Genomic DNA, 16,380 nt, shown 5'->3' on the forward strand with positions numbered 1-16,380 from the left:
TTTACCGACTCTCAGCCGTGTCTCTTCCGTTTTGGGCTGGCTCCTGCTGCCCGGCCTTTCATTGGCTCTGTCAGCCTGTAAATGACGACTGAAGGCGCCGTTCCACCTGCTCCTCTAATCGTCAGCATGTTATCATTGCCTGAACTCAACCGTGTGCATCGCTTCCTCTTGTCATCCGCCCCTCGTCAGTGCTTCATCTCGGCTTTCTTCACTTTCCTCCCTCTTTATGCTCCTCATCCTTTTGCCTGAGCACCATGTGGGCAGGTAAATAAATCACTGAGCAGCTCTGGAGAAGATAACGAGGCAAACGGGACTTTTGCACGCTCTGCAGATGTGTGCAGATGCTTCGCCTGAGGCCGGAGGAAAGAGCACTTTATGTATGTGCTCCATGTCCAGCAGGCCACCAGTAAAAACACAGAACCTGAAGCTCCTCAGAAACACGGATCTGAGTGCAGGAAAGGCGAGGCGGCGCTCTCAGGCTGTGGAGAGAAAACGTTCTCTGAACCTCCTTCAGTCCTCACAGAGAACCATCAGCCTGCCTGCTGACTCCACACAGCAAACTGTGAGGCAATCACCAACAGACAAAGGCCCAATTAGGTTTTCCAAAAAGATGAGAGAAGAAACTAAATTATAGCAGTGGGATAATGAGGGGGAACCTCTGCTAATGAGAAATAGAGGAAATCACAGAGTTTACTTCCATGAAGTAGGAGAGCAGAGTTCAAGAACGGACTCTGAGGAAGGAGACTTTCATGCTGCAATTAAAAATCCCTGCTTCACAAAACGACCGTTCCGGCCACGAGAGAAGGAAGGAGAAACCTGTTTCATGATTTTACTGATAGCTCCGTGGAAAGGATGAGCAAAGCCGGCAGAACTCCAGAAAGACGGACGGGTCAGACGCTGATGATGGAGAGAAGTGACAGGAAAATGAGTGTAAACGTTTAGTTTGCTACAGGGAGGCCGTTACCATTGAAATAACATGTGCGTGGTAAAGGTCATGTGTAGAGATGACCTTTTTTTCCCCTGTAAAATCTGGCTCCACCTCCTTCTCCAACAGCTAGCCCCACCTTCAGCCTTTGTCAAACAAAGTCTCACTTTATGCTGATCCATCCTACAGACAGGAACTTAAAAAAAATCACCTAGTTCTGAATCCACATCAAATACTGAGGAGTACAAGACTTTTGCAAACGAGGTTCTTTTTTTGTGCAGCAGGGACGACTGTTGTCTGCAGCCGCGGCGTCAGCTGCACCGTGACCTTGACACTCCTCACATGACCACAATGCAATCACCATTTGAACTGGAGTCGCCGCTCTTCCTCCTTCACAGCCGCTGCGTACATGTGTGCATGTTGCACGGATGAAACGGGTCATACATGAACATACGTGGTCTTTATGTGAAACTTTCACAGACTTATCAGGAATGAACCACGGAGGAAGTACGAATAAACCACGCAAAGAACACGTAAACCAACGTAGAACGTGAACCGTGTGATTATTATGCCGTTTATTTGTAACCCATTAGTGATTCGTGTGTCAATTACGTCATTTTAACGTGATATGTGGCCGTATACGTGATCTAAAAGTTATGCATCGGTGGTTCATGCGTGAAAGTCCGTTAGACGTGGAACAGTCGGGGAAAGGCACAAGTTTGTGTATGCATCTCACAAAAATCACGCAGAATTGCGTAAGATTTGTGTGATAACTGCGAATAAACTAAGTAGAAAAGCATAAACTGCGTAAGTCTCAACCAATCAAGAATTCTGAACTGGATTCACGTAAAGACCCGTCGGGCGAAACCCCATTACGAACGCAACAAACACGCATGTGTGACCAAAGTACCAAATCTCAAAATGTGGAAGATGCAGCTATAGCGGCTGTGCGACACGGCCTCTAGGCACACATTCATGAAAAATAAAAGGCGACACGTAGAAAAATAAAAGAAATCAGCAGGATGAGGAAAAAAACTTTCAAACGTGGAAACTGAAGAGTGAAGCAGAAGGTCAGACGAGTGTCTGAAAAGAGAAAAGGATGCAGCCAATAAACGTCTGCACCGTTTTCAAATGATTCTGCCCACGTTTGATCCAGAAGAGAAGGACTTCAGTTAAAGGAAAACGTTATTTTTTTAAAAACCTCTTAAACCAGCAATTGTTTTCGCCGTCTGTGAGTGTGAGAAGTATTTGTGGCCTCTGATCCTGCAGGAGAGGAGCTAAAACACATTAGAATCCGCTCGGCTAAATCCTTCATGGCATCCAGACAACAGTTTTTTATCAACACTTCTGCCAACCATTGGCGACGCAAACGGAAGCTCAATTAAGGCGAATAAATCAGGATTAGCGCGGAAATGCGGAGCATTTACGTTTTAATTAATTGTGTTTATTATTTAATTCCAGACTCAGGAAAAAAAAAAAAGAGTCAAATCACCTTCTTACAGACGGAGAGCCTGTTTCTGTGAGGGGGGGGGTGCATTCACAGCTGACGACCCCCCCGTGCTCTTCCTTTTTTTAGGACAAAATTCTATGGAAGTCATCAGCACTGATAAGGATTCATAAAAAACTGTAATAGCAGAATCTTTACAGACATTTATGATGACTGCAATGCGCCAACAACCCCCCCCCCCCCCCCCGCCCCCCCGCTCCATTCTCCCTTGAAGCTTCGCTTGGCCAGCTTTTATGAGCTGCTGCACAAATCATATTAGACGGGTTGCCACCAAGTCGTTCCTTATGCTGTGTGTGACTGCAGCTCATCACGTCCCAGAAGGAGAGCAGACAGAGGAAATACAACCAGAGCGTCCCAAAGACAAGCAGCAGCAGGGGGGGGCACATCATGTCATCAGGGTTCCACTGCCTTCCACCGTTCCCACACAATGACACCAACCTGGAGAAGGAAGCAGACCCACCACAAGGCAAGAGGGCAAGAGGGCAAGAAGGCAAAAGGGCAAGAGGGCAAGAGGGCACACCGTCACACGTTAGTTTCCCAGGAACAACAGTTACAGCCAATTAAATCTAGAACAAAAGCTTTAAATTTAAATCCTGGACCTCTAAATCTGAATCCTGGACCTCTAAATCTGAATCCTGGACCTTTAAATCTGAATCCTGGACCTCTAAATCTGAATCCTGGACCTCTAAATCTGTTTCCTGGACCTCTAAATCTGAATCCTGGACCTCTAAATCTGAATCCTGGACCTCTAAATCTGAATCCTGGACCTCTAAATCTGAATCCTGGACCTCTAAATCTGAATCCTGGACCTCTAAATCTGTTTCCTGGACCTCTAAATCTGAATCCTGGACCTCTAAATGTGAATCCTGGACCTCTAAATCTGAATCCTGGACCTCTAAATCTGTTTCCTGGACCTCTAAATCTGAATCCTGGACCTCTAAATCTGAATCCTGGACCTCTAAATCTGAATCCTGGAGCTGTGTTTGCATTGGGTCTGGGTTTTCATTGTTTCTGTTCTGTTATGTGGAGATGGCGTCCTTCGCTCACATAAATATCTGGTTCATTCGAATGAAATCCAATTAAAACTCTTCTGCCTCCCGTCACACGGATTCAAATCCATTTTTCTTTATTTTTCCTGAACCACATTCCCACCAAACTTTGGGATGATCCTAAAAAGATATCAAAGCTTCTAGACACAAATGGTTTTGCCGTCTTCATCCGTCTGTGGCCAAAAGAGCAACACAGACAACAAAAACCCAATTTTCAGTTATTGTCACACGTTCTCCTGCATGCGTCTCGTATTGACCTCGTTGGAGGACGTCACGTCTCTCAGCCTCGTTCTGCCACATCTGCTCTTCTGTTTGTTACTTTATGCTCTCCAGCTTGTCAAGCCTTCACTCCTGCAAAAACAATGTCCACATTCATCCAAATGGGAAAAATGTTCTTTAAATGAGTACATAATTTCTGCCAAAGGGGTCAAAAATGGTCTAATTTAAAAAACAAAAACTAATTCAGATTGGTTTCCAGTGGAAATATTTTAAGATAATTTTTCTTTCAAGAATAAAAAAGACTTTTCTTGAAACAAGCGTCTTTCCTTCCTTTCGGTTCAGCTTTTGCAGTGCAGCTCTAGACTCTGACCTGCCTGATGCCCCCATTCTTCTCTGGACTTCAGTCTGACACGAATGACCTCACTTACCCGCTTTTTCCTCATTTGGATCGTGAAAGTTTCTCATTTCAGATTAAAAGGGGGAAAAACAGAAGTTTGTCCTGGTTTATTTTCACAGTCAGAGAAGGAGACGCTGCAGGATTGAGCTCTGCATCCATCAATGCTCAGTTTTCTGACAAAGTTGAACTCAAACCAGCTAAAACTGCAAACCCATATTCACATCCTTAGCATTTTTCCTCCAAACCAAGAGCCACGATGGAGACCTGCAGCCGCTCAGGCTACAGCCCCCTGGTTGGTCTGCAGAGTAAAGGCAGCATGACGGGACATGTTCTCCATCTCCTAGTGGTTCCTGTGTCAGAGGAGCGAGCAGCAACAACAGAAACAAAAACATGTTCTATAAGAAAAATGAAAAGAAACTGAATGAAGAACATGTGGTCTTTGCCCCCTTTACATTATTGGAATAAGAAGTAAATTTAGAGTAAAAAGAAACACACATACATACATCGATCCATCCATCCATCCATATATATATATATATAAAGATATAAAAAATTTAAAAAGTAAAAATAAAAAAGGTGCTTGTATCTAGGCATACATTTCAGCATTTAGGTTTGTGTACATGCTGGTGTTTGGTCAGAATGACCCCGACAGTGGCGATTTTGTGTCTTGTTCCTGAGTTTCTAAGTCGTACCTGGAGTTAAGCTGAAAGGTTCATTGTTGTATTTTTAAAGCCAAACTTTTAAAACAAGATTTTGAACGTGATTTGGTTTCTTTAATCCAAGTTTAAGTTGAGAAAAACCCATTTTTATGATAAAAATACAAACGACCTGCATAGAGATGAATTGCTATTATACTATGGTCCGGGTGAATACTGGATTCTGATTGGCTGCTGTGAGTGGATTAAAAGTGATAACACACAGTGATAGTGCACACTTAAAAAAGTAGTTCCGGTCACATAGCTTAAATGTTCTGTATCACTGCGCCGGCTTCTTTAAAACAAATTTTAGCTTCATCATCTGAACAAAAACAAGCAGTTAGAGGAGAACTTCCTCTCTGATCTGATGCTTTATTCAACACATCGTGGTCATCAGCATAGATATCGCTTTCATTTGCCGCTGCAGTCGAAGTGGCGAGTTGTTATGACATTATGTCGTGACAACACTACGTAACAAGCAGTCTGCTTTCTGTAAAAAAAAATGAATCTAAACCGAAAAAATAACAAGAATAAAGGACTAAAAATTAATTGAACATTTATTTCTTTTGTAAGTGGAATAAGTGGGTTAATGGCCGACAAAGTGTGCATTATCACTTTTTAACGCACTTCACGGAAGCAGCCATTCATTCATTCATGTGTTCATTTCTGATCATGCACACGTCGTCGGCCGCCAACCGTGACTTGAAGTTCAGGCGTGACAGCAGTTGACTACATAGTTGAATCGTTTCTCTTTGACCCACCGTCACACTTCACCTGCAACAGCCGACAGAAAGAACAGAGTTACTGCTAACATTAAACCACATTTGTTCAGTTTGTGGAATCCACGGGTTCTCATCCAGCCTGATGTAGATTATTGGTGTTTCAGAGAAGTTTAAAGAGTCAAACAATAATTCCACAGGATAATATTCAGCCCAGCTGTCTCTCTGCAGAACGTGTGCTCTTTTAAACAAGAAGTTGTAGGGAAACCAAACTGCAGCCAAGTGTTTAGCCCGGAGCTGGTGTGGAGGTAGATCTGTGGTTACATAATTACATCAAGCACAGGCGTTGGGACGCATTAGCTTCCCTTCATACCTGAACCCTGTAGGAGGAACACTGTAGCCTCAGCAGCACTTTGTTGGAGTGCTACAAATATGCCGCATGTCCATTGTCTTGTCAGGTAGATGCAAGCATGAATCAGCTCCCCATTAGACTCCACAAGGGAACAGAATAACAAGCTGCAGCTTTTAGGGCTTTTCTTTTATTTCTCTCTGGTTGCAAACCGATTTGTCAGAGAAACGATGCAGCAGATCATCTCACAGAAATGCATGGATGCAAAGCTACTTTGAAGAAGCTCTGACATCCTGAGGTAAACTGAGAATCAAAGCCATGCAAAGAAACTTTCAGAGCCCAAAAGACGGAGACAGCACAGACGGGAGGAAGGAGATTTTGACTGGAAGACAAAGAAATACGAGCGTCTGCAATGCAGGTGAAAGCAGGGAGGCAGACTTAAACAAGAAAGAAATAAAGAAACGATCATAGATGTCAGCTCAGAGGTGAAAGGAAGAGAGGTGGGGAAAATGAGGCAGTAAACGCAGCGAGGAAAAGGGCAGAACGGGAGTCCTAAACCGCATTTATAAACATGTCTCTATAGTAACCAACTGGTAATTTCACCAGTGGGAGATGGGGGAGGAGGACTGAGGACAAACACCATTTACCAGCTTCTCTGGGATGCAGCTGCAGTAAAAGAGACGCAGAGAGGAAGAACACTGGAGCCTCCAAGAAGAATAGAGGCTGTTTGGTGGAAAACAGGCAAATGAGAAACACCTCGGTGTGAGACTGAAGAGCAGATCCTGGGTTTTAGCCCTAAAGTAAGCCGGGAGCTCTTCCTGAGGCTGCATAAATCAGACATCCACCTGTGGCTTCGTCCTGCCGAGGGACTGATTCCCTCCTCTTCTTCAACAGTGAGCTGCTTTAAGAATGCGTGTAAAATCTGAAGCCTCCACCAGAGGAGGGGGGACAAATGTGGAGAAGGTGAGCGGGAACCTGCAGCAAAGGAGGTCATTTCTGCTGGAGCATCACGTGATCTGCGTTCTGCTGAGCTGCAGCTCCGAGCATAATTACCCTCCGGTTATGTGTTCACCATGATAATTCTGCTGCTCTTTATTATCAGGACTCTTCTGCTGGAGAACACACACTCTCCTTATCTACCACAACAAACATGAGTCCTTTACTTTGACGGGACTCGTCTGCTTCCTGTTGAGAGCATTTCTGCACACGTGAATCATCCCTTCAGGAAACCTGGATGAGACACCTGAACGTCTCAATAATGTGCCTAAATGGCAACTCTGACACACAACTGACACACAACTGACACACATTCACCTGTGTTGACATCTGCAGTGAGTCACCACAGACCAACAGAAGCTAAACGTCGTCTTTAATTCACCTTTTTTTTCCCGTCCAGCAGCAGATTGGACATAAACCGAGGGATTCTCCTTTGGCCAAACCAGCTGGATATTTTCAAATGAAAACAGGATTTTTGTATTTGACTGAGGCAGATGTGGACAGAGGAGTTAAAGGCTCAGTCCCCCCCGTATGGGTTCTGTGGGTTTCTGGGTCGTCTGGGTCCGTGGAGGGTCTGTGGAGGGTCCTAGAGAGGAGTGGCTTAAGGGGAGGCAGGTGTGTCTCAAGAGATGACATGAAAATGGACCGTACCATCCTGGCGCATGTGGTGGGTGTATCGCGAAGGATCCATAAGGACCATGGAAGTTACACGCAGTCATGAGGTACAGGTGATGCTGTCGCACGGCGTCACTACGCCACACTCCAAATGCTGCACGCATGGGGCGTGTGCACGTGACAAGTAAGTGTCCCTAGGACGCCTGTAGGACGTCCACACAAACTACACTCTGATTGGCTAATTTCTAACAGTCAGGCCGCAGCTAGGAGCGTGCACGTTTAACATGAACAGCACTAACAAACTGCTTGTACAATCTGCAGCATTTGGGGGGCTGAAAAAGACAAAAAAGTCTGTCCGCCTGCGTCTCTCCTACGTCCCTTTACGTTGTTTCTTATGGGTTCACTGAGCGCCCTACCACCTTCATATTTTGTGCGGGTCACCTGTGTGTCCCGTTCAGGTTTGATCATTTCACCACAAGGACAACTGGGACGAAAGTTTAAGGAAACACGGAGAAAGAGAGGGAGATGGGGAAGGCATGAAGGGCGCAGACGGCCAGACGTCCGGATGCCTGAAGGCCCCACCAGCCCCAAACGGAATCCAGAGAAACCGTGAGGCTGTTTCCTAAAATAACTTTCTCACATTTAGAAATGATTGTTCGCTAATTTGTGTTTTATTTGAATCATTGTGCAATAACATATCTCAATGAGAATGAAAGTAAAACAGAAACTCAACTTCGAGAGGAAGCTGCGGTAAACCTCTGCCTCCGCCCCCACCCACCCAAATCCATCTCAGCATCTCACCATAGTTGCCCTGATTCACCTGCCTGCATCCGTCCTCCCTCCCTGTTTGGAAATATGATGTCTACGTTTTCCGTCTCTGCTGACACGTTTTTGTCCCTCTGCTCGTTCTTTTCTTTGCTGATCTTAGATTCATTTCTTTATCGTTTCTACATTTTTTTAACAGATAAAGAATTATAAATGGGCTCAATGGGGGGATCTTGAAGGAATAATGAGGAAGACTCATGAAGACACCTGGGATGTTTGTGATTAAACTGTGCTTAGCTCTTCTGCCTAATGAACATTTCTGTATTGGATCTCATAAATCTGTCAGTGCTGACCGCTGAAGTCTTTAAAGGTTGATGAGATTCATTCATTATTGCTTTAAAAGCTTGTTTCACATGTATTCTGCCGATGTGATGATTAAAACAGGTCCATTTAAGTCAGGACTTCTCCTGAAGCAGCTCAGTGACCACAAACCTGAACTTCTGCTCTTTGAATAGAACTCAAAGTCATCCAGATCAGGTGGCTTCTCCATGTTCACTGATCAAACGATAGAAACAAACTGATCGCTTTTGCTCCCATTTGCCATGAGATGAACGCAAAGATCTGAAACATTTTCCGAAAACACAAAATAACCCTCTTCTCTCAAATACATTAATTTCTATTCACTCATTTTCTAATCTGTTCGTTCCCTTTTGGGGTCACGGGGCTGCTGGAGCCTATCCCAGCCACTCATGGACAAAGGCAGGGGACACCCTGGACATGTCCCAGTCTGTTGCAGTTCTCTCAAATATTGTTGACAAACCTAAATGTGTGAAAGTGCGCACTTCTCTTACGCTGAGAGAATCCATCCCACCTCACAGGCGTGCTTCATCAAGATGCTGATTGAACAACAGGATTATTGCACAGGCGTGCCACATCAAGATGCAGATTAAACAACAGGATTATTGCACAGGCGTGCCACATCAAGATGCAGATTAAACAGGATTATTGCACATGCGTGCTTCATCAAACTACAGATTAAACAGAAGGATTATTGCACAGGTGTGCCACATCAAGATGCAGATTAAACAGCAGGATTATTGCACAGGCGTGCCACATCAAGATGCAGATTAAACAACAGGATTATTGCACAGGCGTGCCACATCAAGATGCAGATTAAACAGGATTATTGCACAGGCGTGCTTCATCAAACTACAGATTAAACAGAAGGATTATTGCACAGGCGTGCCACATCAAGATGCAGATTAAACAGCAGGATTATTGCACAGGCGTGCCACATCAAGATGCAGATTAAACAGGATTATTGCACAGGCGTGCTTCATCAAGCTACAGATTAAACAGAAGGATTATTGCACAGGCGTGCCACATCAAGATGCAGATTAAACAGGATTATTGCACAGGCGTGATTCATCAAACTACAGATTAAACAGAAGGATTATTGCACAGGCGTGCCACATCAAGATGCAGATTAAACAGCAGGATTATTGCACAGGCATGCCACATCAAGATGCAGATTAAACAGGATTATTGCACAGGCGTGCTTCATCAAGCTACAGATTAAACAGAAGGATTATTGCACAGGTGTGCCACATCAAGATGCTGATTAAACAGTAGGATTATTGCACATGCGTGCCACATCAAGATGCAGATTAAACAACAGGATTATTGCACAGGCGTGCCACATCAAGATGCAGATTAAACAACAGGGTTATTACACAGGTGTGCCACATCAAGATGCAGATTAAACAGGATTATTGCACAGGCATGCTTCATCAAGCTACATATTAAACAGAAGGATTATTGCACAGGCGTGCCACATCAAGACGCAGATTAAACAGCAGGATTATTGCACAGGTGTGCCACATCAAGATGCAGATTAAACAGGATTATTGTACAGGCGTGCCACATCAAGATGCAGATTAAACAGGATTATTGCACAGGCATGCTTCATCAAGCTACATATTAAACAGAAGGATTATTGCACATGCGTGCCACATCAAGATGCAGATTAAACAACAGGATTATTGCACAGGCGTGCCACATCAAGATGCAGATTAAACAACAGGGTTATTACACAGGTGTGCCACATCAAGATGCAGATTAAACAGGATTATTGCACAGGCATGCTTCATCAAGCTACATATTAAACAGAAGGATTATTGCACAGGCGTGCCACATCAAGACGCAGATTAAACAGCAGGATTATTGCACAGGTGTGCCACATCAAGATGCAGATTAAACAGGATTATTGTACAGGCGTGCCACATCAAGATGCAGATTAAACAGCAGGTTTAGTGCACAACTATGCAAAATCAAAATGCAGATTAGACAACAGGATCATTGCATAGGCGTGCCACATCAAGATGCTGACTAGACAGCAGGATTATTGCACAGGTGTGTATCTGGAGTGACCATCGTGGAAATGTACATCTATACTAGTTCTAATAGACATTTTCTTTCTGGCAGACCCTAATTTTCTGATCTGCTGGAGGGTCTGTTCCTGTTCACACCATGATAAACCTGAAGACCAGATGTCTTTTCAAAGTAAGTTGTTTATTTTTAGGAAGAGTGTTGTAAAGGCTCTGTTATTTATGCATTTGGTGCATTTCACTATTTCACTGCACACACTTCTACTTCAATGGGAATCTGTTTTATTGTAACCAAATTCTAAATCAATCAGCAATCCTTCTCTTAAAGTGCTGCTCTGTGTTCATCTGGGCCTAGGCTGACAGATTTAGCCTGTTTGTTGACTTGTGTCCAGTATGCCACTAGAGAATTCAGAAGAAACCAGTTAATCCAGCCTCTTCCCTCACACAGCTTTTGACAGCTCTTTTTCTTCCCTCTCAGCTTTTGGGAAAATAAATTCTTGTCCCCGATTTGCTTTTGGACTTTCTCTCCAAACCCAAATCCAGGGAGAGGAGGAGGAAACTTGGCAGCGACGCCTCAGTTCCTCTTATTTACAAAAATATCTTGCTCCAAATCTGTCGGGATGGCAGAGCGAGCAGGTCTTCTTCCAGAGTGGAATACTGGACTCATCCTTGTGTTTTATGTGGGCAGGCTGACGCTCTGTGATGAGTGAAGACTTATTACTTGAATCACTGGAACAGCTGGACGCTGATGGACCGACGGCCATCACAAAGTCCAAACCAGAGTCCATGAACTTCTGCAACCTGAGGCTCCGGAGCCACGTGCGTCCCTCCACTGTGGCTCTTCAGTTTGAACCAAAACTAACTTGAAGAAATGATGTGTTTGTAGTTTTGTCACTTTGGATTTTCCGAACCAAAGGATGCTAACAGGTTTCATCTGCTGACAGAGAGTTCTGTTATTAGAATGAGCGGACGTCTGATCCGTCTCTGATCTTCTGCGGCACAACCGGATGTTAAGAGGCAACGTTCTTAAAGAATAGAACCACATTTACACGTCTAGACTTAGAATAAAGGATCCCACACCAATGTTGCTCATAATTTGATGGTTAAAGGAGAAAAATACTGACGGTGAATCAATTCATAATGACAGAAAATGTCATCTGACTTTGTTGCATTTGCAGGTGAGAATCTCATTTGATGCAGGGTGTATTTGACTTTGAAAGGAACTTTAATGTGCTGCTGTCAAAAGTAAGAGAAGTTCAAATGATTCAATATAGAAAAATAAAACAGTCAATTATTGTAAATATTTCAGCTACATTTGATAAAGGATTGACTTAATAGCAACCAAAACAGGAGTAAAGTGTATTTTTCTTAACTTTTCACCTCTCCTGGGGTTTGGACTGGAGGAAACTGAACCAAATGCCTGAAAGGTTGCAGACAGCAGACCTGAACCAAAAACTGGACGAGATTTCCTGACAGAACATGCATCAAGTCACATGATCAGCTGCTTCAGGCAAAAGAAACACCAGAAAAGGTTCAAAGATTTTAAAAAAAAAAGTGTTTGAATGTTCTGACTCCCATCCAAGACAAACACAGAGTTCTGCTTCCAGGAAGTCATCAGTCAGGACTTAAAGGTCAACCCTTCTCCTTGAAGCTTCCCGCTTTTCTGGATCTGTACCACTTTGGGTCCTTCTTGTTGGGGGCTCCCCTGCTTCCTTTTTCCAGATCAGTTCCCTCTCATATGTTGTTTATAGCTCCGCCTTCACTCCAGGATCACAGGAGACAATCTCATATCTTGTCCTTTAATTCAAACCTTCAAAATTTCTGATTCAATTTGCAGCATTTTGATTTGAAGTGATTTGTCTTTGTTGAGTCAGTTTAGCTCCTTTGTGCATTTCTGCTGCTGCTCGGTGTGTGCGCCGTCTGCCGTCTTGTGAGGCTGGCTGGCTGGCTGACTGACTGACTGACTGGCATTGTGTCTTCTGCAAGAGATGTCATTCAAACAGCAAACTGTGAGCGCTGCAAGACTGAGATAAGCGGAAAGATCCGATTTCACTGCTCAGCGTGCCGACCGCTCCGCTAATTTTCATAATTCATTAAAAGGCTGGTAAACATTACATCATGCAGCTGATAAGTCTCCCTGTTGTTCTTAGCGCCTCCCAGTAATGAGAATAATCACTTTGTGTTACAGTTCATTGTTGAGCATCAGGAAGGACTTAATGTTTTACATCACAGTAAACTGGCACAATGCTGTCAGCCTGTCAATCACAGGGATGAGCCTGAAGTTACAAACTCTGCCATAACTTCTACATTTTTGTTCAGCAAAAATCCTCTTCAAATAAAACTTCACATTCCCGTAAATAGAAAATAATCTCATCTAAAAGCACACGGCTGCTACATACAGTACATTTGTGCATATTGCACAGGTGAAAACTGGTCACACGTGAATCTACGTGGGAAAAGTTGTGGTTCTTTACGTGAAATGTTCACAGATGTATTACAAATGAACCACTTTAACACCATGGGGCACAGGTGTGCCTCAGAGGTCCCCTGAGGCTCGAGCGGCCACTTCCAGGCACGTCATAAACACGGAACGTACCACTGCTGTGCGTCCTTACAGCTATTTGTGAGGCCAACGGACGTTCCAGCACTCGTGACGTTTGGGTGATGATGCCATACGGCGTCCTATTGGCTACACTCTGAGGTACAGTGTGAGTAATGACTGAATGCTGCACACAGGGGGCGTGCAGGACCCCCTTCTGGGACCCCCCAGAAGGTCCATCCTTCCTGCAGGTCACCTGCCCCGTCCAGGTTTTACACCCGCAGACTGCCCCATCCAGCCGTAAAGACAGTTGGGACTGAGGCTAAAACTGGATTTCAAAGACCAGTAAATCATTTTCTGAGCTGTTGCTCCTTGTTAAAAGTGGTCGATTCTAAGGTTAAAACACTAAGTTAACTTTTTACGTTATTTTGTTCAAGCACACTCTCCCTTTCATGCAGATTCTCTTCTCCAGGAGTTCTTCTGTCATATTATTTTCAGAGACCAGCAGCTCCTGACGCTCCAGCACCATTTCCTCTTTCTGGACAAAATGTACTCTGCAACAAAAACCTTCTCTTTGATCATCGGACAGGAATAAAAAATGGAAAAGAGTAGAAATAACTAATTATAAATACAAAGCAGACCTGCATGACTGAACATTTGTCCAAAATGCTGAGCATCTGCCTGCTGGGACCAAACCAACAGTTAGCATGGGGCTACAAACCCTTCCCATCATTTCCTCTCATCACTCTTTCCTGTTTTCATCTTTTTCTCGTCTGAAAGTCTTCTTCTCACAGAACGTTTTATCAGTTTTCTGATCAGTTCAATTCTCTTCCTCCTTTTACATCACTGTTCATCATAAAAGTGCACAAAATGAATCTATTGAAACGTATTTTTCCCGCCATCAGCAGCTCTCAGGTCTGCAGCTGAGACCCTTTTTGCTGTCAGGATTAAGGTGATGAAGAGCAGAGGGAGTCACAGACCTGCAGGTCAGGTACGGATGCCACTCCGGCGGATGAACACGGCACACGCGTGTTCCGTTGTCCAAAGTGAGACGGGTGCAGCTCAGAAAAACAGATTCCTGCCAACAGAAAAAAAACAAAAAAAGGAGGAGGGGACTTTGAAAAACGAGCTGTGGGGCTTCCTGCGGCGTGCCAGAAAATCTAAGGTTTTCAGGCTTTGTGCCGACAGCCGTGCTTCATCCATTAGTGGGAATCCCCTGTGAGGGAAAGATTTGGGAAATAAATTGTGCTAATTCCCTCAAGCCCGTCCCTGACACCTTCCTAGAGGTGAGACAAAAACAGCATGGAGGCCGCTCCAAAGCCCACAGCACCTGAAATCAGGTGCAAGCCTAATAAATATGGAGCCGCACAGCGCCGAGCAACTGTCCGCTTTAATTGCACACATTCCCTCAGTAATTGACGGAATAATTAAGGCTCGGAGGAGTCACTGAAACCATCTGTGCTGGAAAAGAGAGGATGTCCAAGAGGGACAAAGCAGGAGGAGAAGCGGTGCCAGAGAACCGAGGAGGACGAAGGGAGGAGATCAGCAGAAGATGGACTCCTTTGTTTCTGGGTTTTCTGCCGAAGACATCTGCCCACGCTGTGGGGGGGGGGGGCGTTCGGCTACTTTTGCATCCGTGTTCACTTGCGTGTCACTCAGATCACTTAAAGGTCAAACCCGGCGAGCATCAGGACGCTCAGACACGAGGACAGAAACCACAGCGATTGTTCTGCTTCCTCCGTGTTCAGAGGAGGAGGTGTCAGCAGAAACAGGCGCCGTCGTTCTGACATGAACGTTGACACAGAATCACTTTTCATGATCTGCGGCGCTCGGCTTTCCGTCAGAGACCCCGCTGCTGCTGTGACACGATCCTGTCATCCGCGTTTGAGGCGCCGAGCCGCTCGCTAATGAGAGTCAAGCTGGAAAAACAACAGCTCAGAAACGCAAACAGTCTTGGAGGAAAGGCTCAAGTTGGCCTCCTTAATGATGCTTTCATTAAAGTTGGTAACCATGGCAACGCACAGAGCTGGCAAAGCTGTCATTAGCCAAACTTCCAAAACCTTCACATCCACTGCTTTCCATCACGATGAGGGTTCAACTACATATATTTTTCTGAGAGTCACGTTTGGCTCATCTTCAGTCACAGACTTCCGGTCAAACCGAACGTGACATCCTGAAGGCCGTGTCGCTCAGCCGCCACGCACGTTTGGTGCATTTTCCACGGATGAAATGTGGCTCTTTTGTCAAACGTGAGTGAAATGCGTCATCCAGGACTGTTTGTTGCGTTAGTCGACGTGATTTTTGTGAGATGCATACGTAAATGTGTGTCTTTCCAGGGCCGTTCCACTTCTGCCTACCAGACTTTTCACGCATGAACCACTGATGGATAACTTTTATATCACACATACGGCGCACATATCAAGTTTAAATTACACAACTGACGCACAAATTGTATATAAACAGCTCAATAATCCCATGTTCTACGTTGGTTTACGTGTTTTTGGCGTGTTTATTCCTACTTCTTCCGTGGTTTTAAGGTGCTTCATTCCTGATTCATCTCAGAAAATTTCACTTGAAGAACCACTTTTTTGCCGTATGAGTGATTTCTATGCACTAAATGTGTGTAGTGGCTGTGGGACCTTATCTTTATCTTTGTACCTAAAAAGTTTCTAAACTCCAAATTTCTGTCATTTTGTGATAAATTTGTCTAGAAATGATGGATTTACAGATCCACTCTGATAAAAGTTGTGTTTTTGGGTTTTTAACATTTTCCTGATGATGGAGGACAATTCAAGTCTAAAACTGCATTTCTGAGTATTTCTTTATTCAAATGATTGTGAGTCAGCAGCAGGTGACTAGGAAATGGATGTGTGAGGTAGAAAACACACGGCAGTCTTACCTGGGCAGGTTTACTGTGAGGATGTTTGGAGTCTTCATCTCCGTTTGACAGACCTGTCAGGAAGTCATCCAGCTTCAGTTTCTGCTGTTGCTTCTTCCATGACACACCTGAGCTCACTGACTAATCCCCATCAGACTCTCTGATGTCAGCGGGCTAAGCCACGCCCCCCCCAGTCTTCTCACTCTGATGTGTCCATCAAGCTGCAGCTTTTGTTTAGACATGTTCACTTTTTTTTGAAGATTTGTTTGGTAAATTATTTACATTAAATATTTAAGATTAAAACGATGTCAAACTAAAGTCCATCTGGTTGCAGCTCTTG

The 16,380-nt window shown here is 44.4% G+C and overlaps 1 protein-coding gene and 1 long non-coding RNA gene across 2 annotated transcripts in view; one reads left to right on the plus strand and one right to left on the minus strand.

The window, feature by feature from the left end:
* The window catches only part of efna3a (ephrin-A3a), a 94,809-nt gene extending 78,635 nt beyond the window's left edge, over positions 1–16,174 (minus strand). The window contains exon 1 of the mRNA XM_078955143.1: positions 16,062–16,174. Coding sequence (XP_078811269.1) covers positions 16,062–16,099 — 38 coding nt within the window. The 5' untranslated portion in view covers positions 16,100–16,174. The remainder of the gene's footprint in view (positions 1–16,061) is intronic.
* Positions 9,512–11,970, plus strand: LOC144995445 (uncharacterized). The gene is made up of 2 exons (XR_013658979.1): positions 9,512–10,798; positions 11,312–11,970. It is a non-coding gene; the product is annotated as an uncharacterized LOC144995445 (long non-coding RNA).
* Positions 16,175–16,380: the final 206 nt, after the last annotated feature.

This window comes from Oryzias latipes, chromosome 11 (genome assembly GCF_053564925.1).
Source record: "Oryzias latipes strain Hd-rR chromosome 11, Olatipes_Hd-rR_3.1".
Lineage (NCBI taxonomy): Eukaryota > Metazoa > Chordata > Actinopteri > Beloniformes > Adrianichthyidae > Oryzias > Oryzias latipes.